At 50.0% G+C, this 20,109-nt stretch overlaps 1 protein-coding gene across 1 annotated transcript in view; it reads left to right on the forward strand.

Annotated features, from left to right (window-relative positions):
* LOC111141682 (fer-1-like protein 4) overlaps nt 1-20,109 on the forward strand; it is a 45,303-nt gene that overhangs the window by 5,283 nt on the left and 19,911 nt on the right. The window contains 22 exon segments of the mRNA XM_022494435.1: nt 70-256; nt 892-1,253; nt 1,554-1,662; nt 1,854-2,031; nt 2,127-2,247; nt 2,656-2,756; nt 7,768-7,855; nt 7,930-8,046; nt 8,376-8,528; nt 9,517-9,670; nt 9,809-9,933; nt 10,358-10,492; nt 10,618-10,791; nt 11,444-11,560; nt 11,663-11,824; nt 16,379-16,577; nt 16,706-16,764; nt 16,853-16,984; nt 17,595-17,637; nt 17,727-17,833; nt 17,910-18,047; nt 18,141-18,257. Coding sequence (XP_022350143.1) covers nt 70-256; nt 892-1,253; nt 1,554-1,662; nt 1,854-2,031; nt 2,127-2,247; nt 2,656-2,756; nt 7,768-7,855; nt 7,930-8,046; nt 8,376-8,528; nt 9,517-9,670; nt 9,809-9,933; nt 10,358-10,492; nt 10,618-10,791; nt 11,444-11,560; nt 11,663-11,824; nt 16,379-16,577; nt 16,706-16,764; nt 16,853-16,984; nt 17,595-17,637; nt 17,727-17,833; nt 17,910-18,047; nt 18,141-18,257 — 3,078 coding nt within the window.

Here is a 20,109-nt window from a genome sequence, read left to right on the forward strand (position 1 = left end):
CACCCGGCCGAGGCTCAGGTCCCGGTCCCGCGCTGACTCCTCTCCGCCGGCCTTCGCCGCGGCCCTCAGGGCGAGACGTCCGTGCGCGGCGAGACTGCGGCGCCCTAGTGGAACGAGCAGCTGAGCTTCGTGGAGCTCTTCCCGCCGCTGACGCGCGGCCTCCGTCTGCAGCTGAGAGACGACGCACCCCTGGTCGATGTGGCTGTTGCCACGCACGTGCTGGACCTGAGGCAGATCTCACACCCGGGCCGCGCGGGTGAGCGCACTGGGCCAGCGCCTGCTGCCTCCGCCCGGCCCGCCCTGGGTCCCGCCCCGGGTCCCGCCCCGACGCCAAACGGTATCCCCGAGACCCCGCTCCGCTTAGAGTTCGGGCCACTGGGTAACCCGTGCTCCAAGCCGGCCCCTCCCTTCGGAGCCTCACCTGTTGCCCCCAGACTACAAACCCCGCTCTCGCTCTCGGGTTGCTTCTGGTGACGAAATCCTAAGTACAGCTGCGTTTGACCGGTAAACCCGCCAGCTGTGCTCTCCCTACCCTACAGCAACACACGTACAGAAATAAGCCCAGCCACGTACATTGTCGGTTTACCCCGACCCTCACCGGATCACCCGTGGCTCTTACCCAGTCGTGACTCCAGCCCCACGGCTTTGGCACCGGCCCCGGCGCCACAGCTCCGTTTGCCCTAGCGCCTTTGGGAGCTGCACTGGTTTAGAAGCGGCTCTCGGGTCTTGGTCCGTGGCTGTCGGTCCGCAGCTGTTCGCAGACTTCCCTCTCCAAGCTGCCAAGGCCCAATCCGACTCCCCGCCCCAGGAGAGAAGGGTGTGCTGCATGGACTGACCTGGTACCCATGGGCCCCATGCTCCCCTCCAAAACGCTGTTTTTGTACCCCACAGCGGGGTTTAACCCCACCTTCGGCCAGGCATGGGTTCCTCTCTATGGATCTCCCCCCAGCGGGGGGCTCCGGGATGGTCTTCAAAGTCTCAATGAAGGCCTTGGCCAAGGCATTTGGTTCCGTGGCCGCCTGCTGGTGGCTGTGTCCATGGAAGTGTCCGAAGGGAGAGCTGAACCTGAGCCTCCCCAGACCCCACAGCGACCCAGATTGTCCCGGCTCATGAGAAAGAAGAAAAAAGCCAGGCGGGATCAGACCCCAACGGGGATCCCACAGCCCCTGGATGCCAGCTCCAGTGGTGATGGTCCAGTGGAGATTCCCAGTGCCATGGAGGTGGAGGTGGAGGAGTTGCTGCCTCTGCCAGAGGTGGGGCCTGGGGTTTAGCAAAGCGACAGGGTCACTCTCAGCTTTGGGGTGTGTAACTGGCTCCCAGACATTTAACACGGGGTGGAGTCTGAATGTTGGGGTCTGGATAAAGAATGCAGTGTGTGTATACATGTGCTTGTTCTTATGAATATAGGGCGGGGGGCTGACCAGAGTTGGGATGCTTGTAGTGACCTATCTAGGCCTCGGTTGCAATATTTTTCGGTAGGCATTGTGGCCAAGCAGTCCGGGTTGCAGCCTGGGTAGGTGGGGGCTGACTGCAGCCTGACCCTCCTTCCTCAGAATGCCCTGGCGCCCTTGCAAGATTTCCTGCTCTTCGGTGTGCTTTTCGAGGCCACCATGATTGACCCCGCCTTGGCCTCCCAGCCCATCAGCTTCGAGATCTCCATTGGTGTGTAGCCTAGCTGGACCCCTGAGGGTCATGGGTTTGAGGGTGGTGACTCTTGTTCCAGACTTGGGCCCCTGAAAGGGACAGTTGAGTCTCAGTAAGGGATGGGCTCTGAATATTATTGAGGCAGAGGAGGTCTGAAGGAGGGGTCAGCCCCTCAGCCTGGTGCCCCCTGACCCTTGCTGCTCTGGCAGGTGGCGCAGGCCGAAGGGAGGAGCAACCGGGCCGAGGTGCCAGGGCCAGGGAGGGAGCGGAGGGCGTGGCAGGGGAAGCAGAGCCTCTGCTGGAGTCCGAAGTGGGAGTCCGGCCAGTGGAGGAGGGGGAGGAGCTAGGGACCCCTGCCCAGCGACCTGAGCCCATGGATGGCAACGGGTGAGTGTACCTGGTGGCTGGAAGGAGGGCGGTGGGAGGTCTCCAGCGGCCCAGGACTGCCCCTCGAAGCCTCCGTTTTTCCCTGGCCCGCACAGGCCCTATTTCTGCTTGCCCCTGCGTCACCGCAAGCCGTGCGTACGCGTGTGGAGCCGCTGGGAGGATCACACGTGGCGCCTGCAGAGCACTAACTGCGTGCGGAAAGTGGCCGAGAGGCTGGTGAGAGCGAGGCGGGCGCCCACAGGGAGAGGCCGCACGCAGCGGCGTCGGGAAGACTGCGGCCTTTTGAAGGGGGCTCTGGGGCGAGGCTAATAGGTAGAGCACGGGGGAGCCAGCACCTTGAAGCCGCAAGGCTGGAGAGCCAAAGAGCATAGCTCCGGGCGAACTGAGAAGACCAGAAATTGTGGGAAGACAGGGCTTCAGAATTGCTACACCCAGGAAAGGAGCCGGTCGTGAGTAGAACAACTGGGGGTGCAGCCAGGAGAGAGCTAGAAAAAAGGAACCACGAGCTGGGTGGAGCTAAAGAAGCGCTGCGCCCAGAGATGCGGCCGAGGGTGGACGGGGCTCTGGGCGGGGTGTGGTCTAAAAGAGGTCGGAGTCTGGGACCCTCGGGACTCTGTCGCGCAGGACCAGGGGCTGCAGGAGGTTGAGACTCTGCAGCGCAGGCCGGGAGCTGGCGCCTGCACGCGGCTGAAGCAGGCGCTGGAAGAGCTGGTGGCGGGGAGCAGGTGAGCTGGGCGCCTCCGCGTCGCTGCCAGGGGTCCCCGCCCCAAATTCCAGGGAGAGGGAGGCTCGAGGCGGTGTTTGGAGCCAAGGGCGGCTGGAAGCTGCGTTAGGTCAGCACTTTTACAGAAGAATGAGAAGATTGATGATTATCCCTATCACCGGAACCTGATGGAAATCACCGGGGTTTAGGCCCCTCCCCTCCAGTAGGCTGCTGTTCTCCGTCTCCTAAAGACTTAAGCTCCCTTACCCACCCTCCCCTCAAATCTCCTTTGCTCCTTTCCTCCACTCTTGTTACAGCTACCGACCTCCCCTCCTACTACATGGAGAAAATAGGAGCCTCGCCTTCCTCTATCCAATCTACCACCTTGCCAGCTCTGTAATCCATCTGCTCACCTTCGCTCCTGCTACAGCAGAGGAAGGGTCCCTGCTCCCATAGCGGTGGCTGTAATCTTGATTTCATCTCTCACTGGAGGAATTAGCTCTACAACTGTCCCCTTTCTCTCCTGCAGCATCAGCTGGTCTCTGGTTTGCCAGGTCATTATTGTAACCACATATACTTGTTCTAGTGACTTCCATGTTTGACCTTCACTGCCCTGAATTCCATAACCTGCTCCAGGTACTTCAGTGTTTTTCTGATCCTCTTCTCAAAAGATTTATCAATCCGTTTATTCGATAAATATCTATGGCACTTTACCATGCCAGACACTGTTTTAGGTGCAAGAATAACAATGAAAAAGCATTCTTGCCCACGAAAAAATCCCGAGATTTATATTCTGGTGGGAGATAGGGCGGGAGTTGAATGGAAACAGATAAGAAACACATAAAGTGCAAGGAAGAAACATAAAACTTATGATAAGGATAGTGTTAGGGAGAAAACAAAGCTAATAAATATTAGAGAGAGATGTAGCCATTTTAGAAAGGGTGGTGAAGAGAGGCCATTGTGGAGGTGACATGAAGAAGCTGAAGGAGCAAGCTGTATCTGTAAGCGTGTTCCAAGCAGAGGGATAGCATGTGCAAAGGCACTGTGGTGAAACATGCCTGGTGTGTTTGAGGAGGAGGAAGGGAACCAGTGCGATGGCAGCAGAGTGAGCAGAGTAGATGAGGCTGCAGGGTTTGGGGGGGAAGGAAAATGATGGTGAAGAGAGGCATGTAGAAGCCTCATTGGCCATTTTAATGACCTTGGCTTCTTCTCTGATTTAGATCAAGAGCCACTGAAGATTTTGAAAACAGAAGGGATATGCTCTAACTTATCCTTAAAAAGGGTTGGTGGTGGAGGAATGATATAAGAGAGGAAGCAAAGAGATTACTAAAGAGGGCATTGTAATAATCCAGGTGACCAATAATGATGAATTCAATCGAGGGTGGTTGCAGTGGACATAGAATGACATGAATGGATTCAAGAGCAATTTGGACTTTGGAGGGACTTTGGAGGTGATGCAGGACTTGAGAATGGCAAGTATAGAGGATGAGGAAGATGTGAAGAGAGTCATGAATGACTCTCAAGATCTTGGCTTGCACAACTACATAGATGGTGCTATTTACTGAGCGATGGAAGACAAGAGAGGGAGAAGGTCTGATGGGAGGAAAGGGCGTATCAGAAGCTCATTTTGGGGTATGTTAACTTTGAGATGTCTATTAGACTTATAAGCAGACATGTCTGCTGGGCAGTTAGCTGTCTGAGTTGAGTTCTGGGGAGACTTCTAGACTAGAAATGAGAAATAGTGAGCTGTCAACACGTAGATGGAACTGGCTAAGATTGTCTAGGGAGCGGAGAAAAAAGAAATCCGAGGTCCTGGAGGGCTCCAGCATGTAGAGGTAGGGTGAGAGGAGGACTCAGTCAAGGGCCTGGTTGTCAGTGGTCACTTTTCCTCATTTTTCAGCCTCTCCGTGTCAGTGGATGCAGTTGACGCACCCTCCTCTTGAAAGAGTCTGCTGTTGGCTTCCATGCACTTCATTTTCCTTTTGCTTCCCTTGCCATTCCTTCTCTTTTGCTGGTTCCCTCTCTCTTCTTGACCTGTACTCACTGCAGATGTTTGTGTGATTATGTCCCAGAGCTTCACTGTATCTTTCCTCCATCTACATTGTCTACATCTCCAAAAGAGTAACCTCCCCTAATCCAATTTAATTCCTTGTTTGATTTTCCATACAGGGCAATTAAACTGTTTCTGTTTTCACTTTACTAAAATTATTTTATCTTTCTTTTTATTTATTTATTTATTTAAAAAAGATTTTATTTATTTATTTGACACAGAGAGAGAGATCACAAGTAGGCAGAGAGACAGGCAGAGAGAGAAGGGGAAGCAGGCTCCCCGTTGAGCAGAGAGCCCGATGCGGGTCTCGATCCCAGGAGCCTGAGATCACAACCTGAGCTGAAGGTAGAGGCTTTAACCCACTGAGCCACCCAGGCGCCCCTCTTTCTTTTCTTTTTTTTTTTTTTTTTAAGATTTTATTTATTTATTCAACAGAGAGAGACACAGCAAGAGAAGGAGCACAGGCAGGGGGAGTGGGAGAGGGAGAAGCAGGCTTCCCCGTAGAGCAGGAAGCCTGAGGCGGGGTTTGATCCCAGAACCCTGGGATCATGACCTGAACTGAAGGCAGACGCTTAATGTCTGAGCCACCCAGGCACCCCTAAAATTATTTTGTTACTGAAATTATTCTTTGGCAGGGAAATTTCAATGAAAGATTTGTCCATATAATATTTCACTATTTATAGTGGTGGCCAGTGTGGTTTTCTTTTTGTGGCTATTATTTCTATCAGATCCAATTTCCCTGAATCCAATCTTGTGGATCTAAATCTTTTTTTTTTTTTTAAGATTTTATTTATTTATTGGACAGACAGAGATCACAATTAGGCAGAGAGGCAGGCAGAGAGAGAGGAGGAAGCAGGCTCCCTGCAGAGCAGAGAGCCCAATGCAGGGCTCTATCCCAGGACCCTGGGATCATGACCTGAACCGAAGGCAAAGGCTTTAACCCACTGAGCCACCCAGGCGCCCCTGTGGATCTAAATCTTATCAAGAAGATTTGACTCAGTTTTATTTTATTGATTATTTCTACCAATAGAAGTCTTGGGAGCAAGGAGCATTATTAAGCTAAAAGTATAAGCTCTGGGAGCAGTATTAGGTGAAAAATCCTTGGAGTTATTTATTTTATGTATTTTTGAAAATTTCCATAATAAAAACTTAAGAAATCATCATGGGTCATAAAGGACCCCAAATATGTCTCAAAAATAATCTGGGGTACCTGGTGGCTCAGTTCATTAAGTGTCTGTCTTCGGCTCAGGTCATGATCCCAGGGTCCTGGGATCGAGTCCCATGTTGGACTCCCTGCTCCACTGGGGGTCTGCTTCTCCCTCTCCCTCTGTCCTTCCCCTCCATTTGTGCTCTCTCTGGAATGCTCGCTCCCTCTCAAATAAATAAATAAAATCTTTTAAAAAATCATTTTACTTTACCCAGCAAATACTTTTTTAGCATTGATTAGGTGCCAAGGCCTGAGGGTACAGTGGTAATCAGAATGAGGTCCCTGCCCTAGAGACTTTCTATTACTTTTTATTTGGAGAGACAGAAAAAGCACAATATGAGGATAGAGAAAGTGGCAGGGGCTGTTTAGAAGGGAGGATCAAGAAAGTTCTGAGAGGAGGTAACATTTGAGGAGAGGCCTGAATGGACATGAGCCATGCAGACATCCAGGGGCCAAACATTCTAGCAGAGGGAGTAGCTGATACAAAGGCCTGGAGGTGGTGATGGGCTGGGTGTGTTTCTGGAGGAGCAGAACAGCCAGTGCAACTGTGGGTTGGGCATGAAGGGACAGTAATAGTTAATGAGGACAGGGAGGTCAAGGGAGCCTGATTGTGTAGGACATTTTTTTAGAAGATTTTATTTATTTATTAGAGAGACATAGCGAGAGAGGGAACAGAAGCAGGGGGAGTGGGAGAGGGAGAAGCAGGCTTCCTGCTGAGCAAGGAGCTCTATGTGGGGCTTGATCCCACTCTGAGATCAGGACCTGAGCCAAAGGCAGACGCTTAACAACTGAGCCACCCAGGCACCCCTACATAGGGCATTTTTAAGAATTCCGTTGTTGGGTGCCTGCATGGCTCAGTCGTTAAGCATCTGCTTTCAGCTCAGGTCCTGATCCCAGGGTCCTGGGATCGAGTCCCTCTCCCACTCCCCCTGCTTGTGTTCACTCTCTTGCTGTGTCTCTCTCTGTCAAATATATAAATAAAAATGTAAAAAAAAAAAAAAAAAGAATTCCGTTGTTGACTCTGAGCTGAGAAACCCCTGGAGAGGAGTGAAATAGTCCGGAAAAGTGTTGACAAGATCCCTCTGGATGCTGTATTGAGACTATTCGGGGCGGAGGGAGGGAAAGCATAGATGTAGTGGGAGCAGCTAGGAGGCTGTTGCAGTAGTCCTAGGTGGGAAATGATGGGGGCTTGGACTTGGCTGGTGCTGGGAAAGGAGAAAAGTGGTCAGATGTGGAACGTATCTTGAAGGTAGAGCCTAAATAACATGCCAACGGATTGATGTGGAATGCGAGTGAAAGAAAGAGCAGCGAAGGGCTTCTCTGAAGTTTTGAAGTAAAGCACAGTTTGGGGGGGTGGGTAACTGGATATCGTGCACTTGGTTTGAGCTACCTCTGGTCAGTTTGGGAACTGTCAGGCACAGCGCATCTGAGCCTTTAGTGTTTGTTGGAATCTGCCAGGATATAAGCACGCGGGTTCTAGCAGCAGCTCTGGAGTGGGGCTGATGCTGTGTTTCTGACTCGTTAATACTAATGCTGTTGGTCCTGGGCCAGCTTTGAGAAGTCAGGCAGCAGGTGGTTGCATACCAGGGCATTCTGGAACTCCACTCCATTTGGGAGTGGTCCACATACAGAAGCCATGGTTGGCTTAGGAACATAAGAGAGAAGGGCTGCAAACAAGTCTGGGGGTGGGAGGTCTGCTTGGAGCGAGGTGGCTCCTCAGGGTCAGCGTTCCCTCCTTTGACTCCCACCTGCCATGCCCTCCCCCGCTCTCTGCAGACAGTTCTGCCACAGTGCTGAGCGTAGGACAATGACCCGGCCCAACGCTCTGGATCGATGCCGAGGGAAACTGCTGGTGCATAGCCTGGTACGGTCCAGGGAAGGGGGACCTGGGCCATCTAGCTGGGGCCTTCCATTCATGTTTTCTTCCTGCCCTTCCAGAACCTGTTGGCAAAGCAAGGACTGCGGCTTCTACAGGGTCTGAGACAGGGCAATGAGCAAGAGAGGGTGGCACTGGCCAAGAAGCTCTTGGCGAAACTCCACTTCCTGGCCCAGGAGGTAACATCAGGCCATTTCCCTGCTATGAATGATGGTTGCCCAACAGTGATTGCTGCACAACAATGTACTATTGAACCATACACTTAAAAATGGTTGCAGTGGTAAATTTCATGCTACCCATATTTTATCACCCCCCCCCAAAAGAGGTTGGATGGGAGGTTGCCTGTGGAGCATCTAGGGGAGAGACGGCTAGGAGGCAGGTGGGCACATGAATCTGGGATTTACGGATCTGTGTCAGGGCTAAGATGGGTATTTTGTCCATCTGTCCAGTGGAAGCTGTGGGAACAGGTGCTTCCATCTCTATCTGTGACTCAGTTCTCTGTCCGCAGCCCCAGCCACCCCTCCCCGATGTACTAGTCTGGATGTTCAGTGGGCAGCGCCGTGTGGCATGGGCCCGGATTCCTGCCCAGGATGTGCTGTTCTCCGTGGTCGAGGACGAACGGGGCCAGGACTGCGGGAAGATCCAGAGTCTGCTGCTCACAGTGAGGGGGAGTGGGTCGCTGGAGACTGGAGTGGGCTGAAGCTCCAGGGGCGGGGGTGAGGGGCACAAGAGGGTGGAGGCCTATGGTTCCCAACAAAGGGGTCCCCAAAGTCTTTTTATTTTATTTTTTATTTTTTTAAATTTATTTTTTTTTAAAGATTTTATTTATTTATTTGAGAGAGGGACAGTGAGAGAGAGCATGAGCAAGGAGAAGGTCAGAGGGAGAAGCAGACTCCCCATGGAGCTGGGAGCCTGATGCGGGACTCGATCCCGGGACTCCGGGATCATGACCTGAGCCAAAGGCAGTCGTCCAACCAAGTGAGCCACCCAGGCGTCCCCCCAAAGTCTTTTTAAATGAAAAAACTTTATTTAAAATGTTTTTCAATTTTTAATAAACATTTTTTAAGTTAAAAATGTTTTAGTTTTTAAATCTAAATTATTTAAGAATTATTATTTTTAAAAGTATACCTGAACTCTTTTCAGTTATCCCCCAAACTGAAAGAGGTTATGCCTTTACCTAGGTCCACTTTGATGTGAGATAAACACCGGGTTTTCAGAGCTCTGGGCCTGCGTTGGCCCTTTTGCTGACTGGGCTCTGGCAGACCAGCAGGTGGTGAAGATGGGAGAGTGACTAGTCGGTTTCTTATAAGTACAGCGGGTTTGGGGGCAAAATGTTTCTAACTGAGGAGTCCCTGGAACAGACGCCCACGGGGTCCCTAGTGCTGAGAAGCTGTGGCCCTTGGGGTAAGGGACAGGGAATCTAAATACATTGGGGTGGAGGGGACCTAGAAGGTAAGTGTGGGGTGTGGGGGTCCTGGATGGAGGGCAGGAAGTGGGATGTAAGGGTAAGGTACAGAGAGCTCTCCTTGGGTTTGGCATCAGGGAATGATCTAGCGACACAGAGAGAATGGGCATGCCTTGGTAGAACAGGGGCTGGTCTAGCTGGGGTAATAAGAGGCAGACCCTAACATGCCACCTCCCTACAATAGGCACCTGGGGCAGCTCCTGGTGAGGTCTGTGCCAAGCTGGAGCTCTTCCTGTGGCTGGGGCTCGGTAAGCAAGCCAAGGCCTGCACCTTAGAGCTCCCCCGGGACCTGCTGCCCGAGCCCTCCGAGGGACTGCCCCACCACCTGTACCGGGATGGTGAGTACAGGGCCCAGCTCGATAGTTGCCCAAGGTATGGGGCTAGATGCTCAGCTGGGGTTTGGTGGGGGGAGGGGTCTGGGGTCAAGGACTCCAGTGGTCCCCTGAGCAAACATCTTTGTGTTCTCCCCAACCCAGACTTCAGCTACTTCCAGCTCCGAGCTCACTTGTACCAGGCCCGAGGGGTGTTAGCAGCGGATGACAGTGGGCTTTCGGACCCCTTTGCTCGAGTCCTCATTTCTACCCAGTGCCAGACCACAAGAGTGAGGGCTGAACTGGGATGTGGGTTCTGGGGGGACTCCGGGAGACAAAGTGGGGTGAAGGCCGAGCTTTTCCTCCGACCCTAAGTCTCTCTTCCTGCCCTGGGTTTTCAGGACAGGTTACTGGTTTGGACTGCCCTGATTTTAGAGGGTGGTATAAAACTGGAGGGCCTTCAAGGTGAGGAATGGTTTTCTGGGGTTGACTGTAGGACTAGCCCCAAAGATGTCAGATTAGTTAGGGGTCCCTGGCTGGGAGGGCAGGCTTCAACCCCAGTGTGAAGGGCACACTCATCTTTATCACACTCCCTCCTTTTGGGATAAACAGCTGCTTAAAGGATTACTTTAGGGCAGGAATGCTCACCTGGGATGTGTTTTGGGAGATCCTTTGGATGCCTGCCTTTGAGTTTATCTCTGCGTGGCTCCCAAGGTCCTGGAACAGACGCTGAGCCCCCTGTGGGATGAGCTCTTGGTGTTTGATCAGCTGATCATAGATGGGAGGAGGGAGCATCTGCAGGAGGAGCCGCCATTAGTGCTCATCAATGTCTTCGACCACAATAAGTTTGTGAGTGTGGCCTGGGCCTCACCTGGGTTTCCACCCCTGAGCACCCCCACTCCTCATCTTGATGCCCCCTTCCCCTGGCTCCTGAGCTTCTTCTACTTTTGTCTTCCTTGCCTTGCTCTCCACAGGGCCCCCCTGTGTTCCTGGGCAGGGCACTGGCCACCCCAAGGGTAAAGCTGATGGAGGACCCTTACCAACGCCCTGAGCTACAGTTCTTTCCTCTAAGGAAGGGGTCCCGGACAGCTGGGGAGCTCATCGCCACCTTTGAACTCATTGAGCTGGACTACAGTGGCCGCCTTGAGGTCAGAATACCCTGGGTTAGCCAGCATGGGCTGTGGACTCCTCTTGTTATTCATTTTTTTTTTTTTTTTAATTTGACAGATAGATCACAAGTTGGCAGAGAGGCAGGCAGAGAGAGGGGGGAAGCAGGCTCCCCGCTGAGCAGACAGCCCGACTCGGGCTCGATCCCAGGACCCTGAGATCACAACCTGAGCAGAAGGCAGAGGCTTTAACCCACTGAGCCACCCAGGCACCCCTCCCCTTGTTAGTCTATCAGGTGGTCCAGGTCCAGAGAATATGGAACATGGGCATGTCCTGGGATTACTCCTCCAAGTACTTGGCCCCCAGAGAATGCAGGCTGCAGATCTGTCCTGAGGTCACCTCATTGGACTTCCTGAATTCAGGAAACGTTAGAAGTAGACACACTGTAGGTTCACCTTGCCAGGCTTCCAACCCTGGATACCCAAGGCTGCAGGTGCATCCTCGTGCCTCAGATGCCCACCCTCCCGCCTAGACCGAATATTTCCTGGGCTGCTCCCTTCCTGCCCATCCAGATTTGCCCAGTTCCCCTGGATTGATATATCCCTAGGAGCTCTCAGTGTCCCCTCCCTGAGCCCAGTTTTCCCTCCTTTGGCCTGATTCTTCATTGACCTCTGATCTCTTGCCCCCCTGCAGCCCTCAGTGCCCAGTGACGTAGAGCCCCAGGACCTGACATCCCTGGTCGAGCACCTCTCTGAACGCCTGTCCCTGCCACCTGACGTGCGTCCAGTGTTCAGGAAGTTCCGTGTTGAGGTATTGCCGGGCACACTTACACCTCCCCCACCCCCACCACACATGCATCTGGGTGCCCTCAGTCAGGTGCAGGCCCCTGAATTTCTCACTTCCTGACCCCAGGTGCTGTTCTGGGGTCTGAGGGGCCTTGGCCGTGTGCATCTGTTCGAAGTGGAACAGCCCCAGGTGGTGCTGGAGGTGGCTGGGCGACGCGTGGAGTCAGAGGTCCTGGCCAGTTACCGTGAGAACCCCAATTTCACTGAGCTCGTCAGGCATCTGACAGTGGTGAGGACGTGGGCGTGGAGCAGGAAATGCTGGACTAAGAAGTGAAAGGGCAGAGGGATGATGAATTCCCAGCCAGTTATCTTAGATTAATCAAAGGTTCAACAAACTTTCTATAAAAAAACAGATAGTAAATATTTTAGGCCATACAGTCTCAGCTGCAATTACTCACTTCTGACTTAGTAGCATGAAAACAGACTTAGACAATAAGTAAATGAATAAACATGACGGTGTTTCAATAAAACTTTATTTACAAAAACAGGCAGTGGGCCAGATTTGGCTTGCAGGTTATAGTTTGCTAATCTCTGGATTAATCCATGAACTGGTGGTGCTGTCTTGGTTCCGTTGAGGCGATGGGTTAGGTAAGTGTCATGAAGTATGGGTCAAAAGGAATCGGTCTAGTCCCTGAGACACCATGCATATTTCGTGTATTTTCTAATTCCTGTAGTATAGACTTTGGACTCAAGTTCTGGCAAGGCTCCTTAGGAGCTTGTCAGATTGCTTGTCTTAGTTGAGCTTTAGGTTTTTTTGTTTGTTTGTTTAAAGGAGCAGCAGGTACAAAAGAAAGAAAGATTGAAGGCAGGAGTACTCTGAGGAGCCCGTGAGCGAAAGGATCTGGGTAAAAGTTCAGAGCACTGAACAGTGCTCTGTCCCTGTGAGGGGGTACTGGGACAAAGTGTAGTGGTTCCAGACTGTAAGGGGGTAAAACCCCACAAGAACAAACAAACAAACAAAAGGTAACAGAAAACCTTAACATTTTCTTGACTTTATTTCATATGCAGGAGTTTTCAGTTTGAAAACTTGATTGTGCTGTAAGCTGGTGAAGCTGAAGGCAGTTCGCTCACTGAACTTCTAGGAAGTGTTTCCTTTCATTTCCCATTTCCTATCCCTCTTTCCATTGTGCCCTTGAAAAGAATGAGCTTTCTTCAGTTGTTGGGTTGAGTGCTCCGTGGGTGTCAGGTAGGTCCAGCTGGGTTGATAACGTTCTGCAGACCTCCTTTAGGAAAGCCTTCTTGGTGATTTTCTGACCCAGTTGTTCCATCCATTGTTAAGAATATGCTATTGAGGGCGCCTGGGTGGCTCAGTGGGTTAAACCTCTGCCTTCGGCTCAGGTCATGATCTCAGGGTCCTGGGATCGAGGCCTGCATTGGGCTCTCTGCTCAGCAGGGAGCCTGCTTCCCCCTCTCTCTCTGCCTACCTCTCTGCCTACATGTGACCTCTCTCTCTCTGTCAAATAAATAAATAAAATCTTTTAAAAAAAAAAAAGAATATGCTATTGAAAGCTCCAACTATTATTGTTCAGTCGTTTTTCTTACCTTTAATTTAGTCATAGTTTACTTCTACTTTGAGAAGTAGGTACATGTATGTTTACAATTGTTATAGCTTCCTATGAATTGATGTTTATCATTATAAAATGTCCCTCTTTGCCTCTAGTAAAATTTTGTGTCTTAAAGTCTATTTTGCTTGATAGTATAACCACTCCAGCTCTCTATGGCTACTGTTTGCCTCATATATCTTTCCCTATCCTTTTCTTTTCAACCTATTTTTGTATCTTTCTAAAGGGTGTCTCTTAGACATCAGGAAGTTGCATCTTTTTTTTTTTTTAAAGGTTTATTTAGTTGAGAGAGAGAGAGAAAGTGTGGTGGGAAGGGGCAGAGGGGGTGAGAGAGAATCTCAAGCAGACTCAGCACTGAGCACAGATCCCTGATCCCCATGTGGGGCTCAATCCCATAACCCTGAGATCATGACCTGAGCTGAAATCAAGGGTCAGACACTTTTTAAAATTAATTAATTAATTAATTAATTTGATTAATTTATTTGACAGAGACACAGTGAGAGAGAGAACAAAGGAGGGGAAGTGGGAGAAGGAGAAGTAGACTTCCCGCTAAACAGGGAGCCCGATGTGGGGCTGGATCCCAGGACTCTGGGATCATGACCTGAGCTGAAGGCAGAGGCTTTTTTTTTTTTTTTCTTTTGAGATTTTATTTATGTATTTGACAGAGGCAGATCACAAGTAGGCAGAGAGGCAGGCAGAGAGAGGGGGAAGCAGGCTCCCCACTGAGCAGAGAGCCCAATGTGGGGCTCCATCCCAGGACCCTGGGATCATGACCTGAGCCAAAGGCAGAGGCTTTAATCCACTGAGCCACCCAGGCACCTCTAAAGAGAGAGGCTTTAACGACTGGGCCACTTAGGCACTTCAAGAGTCAGACACTTAACCAGCTGAGCTATCTGGGCATCCCAGTAGTTGCATCTTTAAAAAAAAAATAATCTGGGGTGCCTGGGTGGCTCAATCAGTTTCGTGTCTGCCTTTGGCTCAGATCATGATCCCAGGGTCCTGGGATTGAGCCCTGCCTCTCTGACTACTTGTGATCTCTGTCTGTCAAATAAATAAATAAAATCTTTAAAAAAAATAATCTGGGATGCCTTGGTGGCTCAATCAGTTTCGTGTCTGCCTTTGGCTCAGATCATGATCCCAGGGTCCTGGGATTGAGCCCTGGTGTCTGGCTCCCTGATCAGCGGGGAGTCTGTTTCTCCCTCTCCGCCTCTCCGCAACTCATGCTCTCTCTTCTCTCTCTCTTGCTCTCACGGTCTCTATCAAATAAATAAGATCTTGAAAAAAAATCCAGTTGGCAATCTCTGCCTTTTTAAAAAAAATTTGAGAGAGAGAGTGTGCAGACATCCCCAAGGCGGGGGGCGTAAGGGGGGCAGGGCAAAGGAGAGGGAGGGAATCTCAAACAGAATTCACAGTGAGTGCAGAGCCCTGCACGGGCCTCCACACAGCCTGGATCTCACAACCCAGAGATCATGATCTGAGCCAAAAACAAGAGTCATATATTTAACCGATTGAGCCACCCAGGCACACCAACAATCCTACCTTTTGACTGCAGTGTTTAATAAAGTTGATATGAAATATTGGGGTCTGGGAGTGAATGGTCAAGGAAGAATTCATGAGATGTCTTCGGTGTGAAAAGGGTGGTTTTAATAAAGCACGGGATAGCACCTGTGGGCAGAAAGAGCTACACTGGGGTCATGAACTGTACTGGGGTCATGAGAAGTAGCCCATTGTATACTTTCAGGTCGGGAAGGGGTTAGGGATAAACTAAATCTCTAAGGAGTTTGGAAGTAAGGTTTCCAGGATTTGAAGGTCTAGCTGTTGTTAGGAAAAGGTCATTTATTACTGTCTAATAAAAACCTTAGTCATGGGGCACCTGGGAGGCTCAGTGGGTTAAGCCTCTGCCTTCAGCTCAGGTCATGATCTCAGGGTCCTGAGATCGAGCCCCCCATCGGACTCTCTGCTCGGCGGGGAGCCTGCTTCCCCCTCTCTCTCTGCCTGCTTGTGATCTCTCTCTGTCAAATAAATAAAGAAAATCTTAAAAAAAACCTTAGTCATGAGACCCTTCAGGTGTATATAAGTGGGCCATATGTTTGGGGATGATTGCTAGCATGTATCTTGGGAGGTAGAGATAAAGGGATTTTTTTTAAAAAGATTTTATTTATTTATTTAATTGACAGAAGGACAGCAAGAAAGGAAACACAAGCAGGGGGAGTGGGAGATGGAGAAGCAGACTTAGGGAGCCCAATGTGGGGCTCAATCCCAGGACTCTGGGATCATGACCCAAGCCAAAAGCAGACACTTAACTGACTGGGCCACCCAGGGATTTTTATTTGTTAAAGAAGATTTATAGGATCCTGGAGGTCGGGCTAACATTGTTTTTTGCCTCTAGCAGAGTTCCTGGAGGAAGGTCACTCTGCCTGTCTTAAGTACTTGTTGATGGGATGCAAGGGAAATTTCATTTTTTTCTTTAGCCTTTGTTTTCACATCAAAGCAACATTTGATGTTACTATTGACATGGTTGAATTTATATCTGCCATTTGCTGTTTGTTTTCTGTGTGTCTCATTTGTTTTATGTCCCTCCTTTACCACTTTCTTTTGTATTAAATATATATTTATTAGTGTACTGCTTTAATTCCTTGGTTGATTTTCACTTAATAGTTGCTCTAGGGATTGTAATTTGCAGACTGATTTTTTCACAATCTACTTCAGATTAATACTGATTTTGTTCCAGTAAAACTTCTCCATTATAGCACCATTCTTTCCTTCCTCCTTTATGCGGTAATTGTCATGTATATATAAAATAACCCAACAATACAGTATTTTAAGTATTGTCCCTCCCCCCCAGGATCCACTGATAGATATAGAATTCCTGTATTAAAGGACATACTCATTTTTCTGGCTCTAGACCTGTGTTGGCAAACTGAACATTGGGCCATTGTATCATAACAACCACCACATGTTTCTGATAGCGATTTGTAGGCTCCAAAGGAGTCTTATATCTGTTATGTGATTTGATATTTACAACAGTCTTTTGAGTCCAGGATTGTGTACCTTTTTTGCCGGGAAAGCAGGCTCAGTCGCTTACCAGACAGGACACAGTGAGGCTGTGATGGAGCTGAGCTGAGAAGGCAGATTTGGCTGCGTTGTTTGTCCGTCTCTGCTGCTGCCTCTCCCTCGCCCCACAGGCCTTCAGAGACCCAGTTCCCCTCTCCCCACCCCAGGACCTGCCTGAGCAGCCCTACCTGCAGCCCCCACTCAGCATCCTGGTGATCGAGCGCCGGGCCTTTGGCCGCACCGTGCTTGTGGGTTCGCATGTCGTCTCCCACATGCTGCGATTCATACTCCGAGGTCATGAGGACCCCCCCGAGGAGGAAGGACAAGAGGAAGAGGCAGGGGACCTAATGCTCAAGGGACCACAAGGTAAGGGCCACCACACAGAAGCCCCTCTGGTTCCTGGTTGAGAATTATTCCAGGGGACCCGCCTGTGGGGCATGGAATCTCACTTTTACTCACCTGACCTCCTCCTGGTGTCATTTCCCCTCTCTCAGGACAGAAGTCCCTGGATCCCTTCTTGGCAGAAGTGGGGATGCCCAGACGGCTACTGAAGGTGATGGGGTATGCAAGATGGGTGGAGAAGGGGCTGGCAGGGCTTAGGGTGGTGCTGGGTTAGGGGCAATGAGTTCTCTCTTCCTTAGGCTCCTCTGAAGAAGTTCCCCCTGGGGAGCCTCCTGAACCAAGGCCCTGAGCTGGAGGAGGAAGTCCCAGATCCCGAGGAGCTCGACTGGTGGTCCAAGTACTACCTGTCTCTGCAGGAGCTCCGGGGCCAGGTGGGGGTAGGGGCGGGGCCCAAGCCGCAGCTGGAGGCTGAGGCCCATAAACGCCAAGAGGGAGCTCAGGAAATGTGGTGCTCCACAGTTTTCAGAACTCTTCATTAGACAAATCTTCTCATCTTTGTAACAGTTCTGGAAGCTGAGAATTACTAATTCTATTATCTATAGCTGCGCTGTCAGAAATATGTGAGCCACATATGTCACTGGAACTTTTGAGGTAGCCAAATTTAAAAAAAAATTAAAGAGGTGAAATTGATCTTAATAATAGATTTTATTTAATATGTCTAAAATACCATTTCAACAAGGAACTGTTATACAAAATTACTAATGAGATATTTGACATTCTTATTTTATACTAAAAAGTTTTAAAATCTGGTGTGTGTGTGTTACACTTACGGCACATCTCAGTTCAGGTGCTCTCCAGGCGCACGCGGCTGGGGGTTACTGTCTGGGCAGTGCAAGACTAGGCAAACCAAAGCTTTGAAAATGCAAGTGGTTCACACAGATAGATCTTGAACTGAGATTTCCCAATTCAGTGTCCTGGAAAAGGGGTGGATTAAGGAGGTAAAGGGAAGGGAATAATCTCCGACTTGCCCTTTGATTTCAGACCAAGTTTGAGGAGGACGAGCTGGATGATCCCAGGGAGTCAGGTAGGAGATTTGACTTTCTTACTCCTGCTCTGTCTCCCTCCCTCCTCTGACACCAGCATTTTAAACTGTGGCATTCGTGTTATTCCCAGATGGGGGCCACCTCATATCTGTGGCTGGGGAGGCCCAAGACCGGGGTCAGGGTGAGGCTGAAGTCAAAGGCTCCGTATCCCAGAAGAAAGCAGTCCCCACCCTGAAGGTGAGTGGGTGTCCGGGAGAGAGAATTGTGCTGGGATTCGGGCCATTGGCCTGACACCGAGGCCCTTGCCCTTCAGATCTACAGTGGCACCCTGGAGGAAGAGTTTAACCACTTTGAAGACTGGCTGAATGTGTTTCCCCTGTACCGAGGACAAGGGGGCCAGGATGGAGATGGAGAGGAAGAAGGGTCCGGACATCCTGTGGGCAAGTTCAAGGTATGTTTGGGGAAAGAAGTGGCCAAGGAGTACAGGTGAGATGCAGAGAAAAGACTCTTTTCCCAGGGACTCTTCTGTCTCCCCCCAATCCAGGGCTCCTTCCTTATTTACCCTGAATCAGACGCAGTGCCATTCTCCGAGCCCCAGATCTCCCGAGGAGTCCCACAGAACCGGCCCATCAAGCTCCTGGTCAGAGTGTACGTGGTAAAGGTGAGCATCCTTCACCCAGCATGTCTCCAGCAAGGGTAATGTGTGGGAAAGCTCCAGACTGCAGGAGTTGGAGGGAAACTCAAGGGTCAGAGTCCACCTCCTTCAGTTTTTGGGGAATCTTAGGCACAAGTGAAGAGACTCCCCAGTGTTAAAGAGCTTGCTTTTGGCACAACCTAGATTTAGAACTTAGGTCTTCTAACTCCTTTTTCGTAGTTCTAGACCCTTAGTTCATAGCACGGCGAGTATAACTCCAAGAAGAATGCAGCTCTGAATCTCAGGTTTCACAGTGGCTTGTCATCCAGTTCCTTCGTACAGGTCCTTGCCTGGCTGTGGTTTTCATACAGCACTCAGCAGGGCCCTGAAGTTTCCTGGAAGGCATCTCAGGGGATGAGAGGAATGAGTGGGTTGCTTTGCTCCCTTCGATCCCAACCCCAGAATAGATTCTGTGCTTTTATCTGTTTTAAATATAAGGATTCTGAGGAAGACGGAAATTAATGTTCTGTGGTGTATCCTAGTGCATAATTCGATAGGAGGAGTTGTTTTAATCTGCTTCTAGCAGTAGCACAGACTAGATGGTCTGAAATAGCTTTCCGATCTAATACATCTAGAATCGCTGGTTAAACAATCTTAAATGAATGCTAATCTCATAAGAATGGGCAATTGAACAGAAAAATAAGAATTCCCAATGGGCATAGGAGGAAGAGGTAGTAGTAATCCTAATTCCTGAAGTACAAGTTGTCTTGAGAGGTTTGTCCATGTCTTGACCCCGAGTCTTGGGTTCACAGCCTGTCAAAGATGGGAGCCACAACCAAGACCCTTGCGTGAAGCATGACCCTCCCCAGGAAGGGCTCTGCTCTTAGTGAAAGGTGGGCCAGAGGAAACCTACCTGCTGGGAAAGGAGCCTGTTAGGGAAGTGGTCTGTTTCAGCTTCTGCTCCAACTAGGAGAAATAGAAAACAATGTCTTCCCCAAGAAATGTATGCTTTTACTGTTCTAAAGGGCAGAAATCCTAAATAGGTTCTACTGGACTATATCAAGGTGTTGGCAGGGTTGCATTCCTTCTAGAGACTCTTGGGGAGAATTGTTCCCTTGCCTTTTCAAGTTCCTGGGGGCTGCCTGTGTATCTTGGCTCATGGCTTCTTCCTCCATCTTCAGAGCCAGCAGCATAGCAATTTCAAATCTTTCTCCCACTGGTCCGTCTCCCCCTTCCACTCGTAAGGACATTTGTGGTTACGTTGAGTTACCTGGATAAACTAGAATAATCTCGTTATTATTATTTTTTTTTACATTTTGTATTTTTATTTAACTGCTTAGCAGATAATTTACATATCTCCCCACCCTTTCCTTTAAGTTAGTGTGACAGTTTTCCATAATGAACAACTTAAAGAGAAGCTTTGGTGGAGAATGGAATGTTAATCTTATGATTCTTAACCACAGCTGCAAAGTCCCCATTGCCCTGTCAGTAGCGTATCCACAGTGGGTCAGGGGATTCAAAGGTGGACATCTTTGGTGGCGGGGGCACTCTGTTCTATCTGCCACAGAATGTAAATTGCTAGAATGGCTTTGGAGAACAATTTGGCAATATTTAGGAGAAGGGAAGATTTTCATTGTCAAAGCCTAATAATTATACTTCTAGATATGATCCCAGGCAAATTCTTACATATGTGTACAAGGAAAAAGAAGAATTGCTCATTCTAGGGCACCTGGGTGGTTCAGTTGATTAACCGACTACCTTTGGCTCTGGTCATGATCCTGGAGTCCCGGGATCGAGTCCCACATCGGGCTCCCTGCTCGGCAAGGAGTCCACTTCTTCCTCTGACCCTCCCCTTCTCAGGCTCTCTCTTTCTGTCTCA

This window comes from Enhydra lutris, unplaced genomic scaffold (genome assembly GCF_002288905.1).
Source record: "Enhydra lutris kenyoni isolate GAN:26980312 unplaced genomic scaffold, ASM228890v2 scaffoldscaffold6, whole genome shotgun sequence".
Classification (NCBI taxonomy): domain Eukaryota; kingdom Metazoa; phylum Chordata; class Mammalia; order Carnivora; family Mustelidae; genus Enhydra; species Enhydra lutris.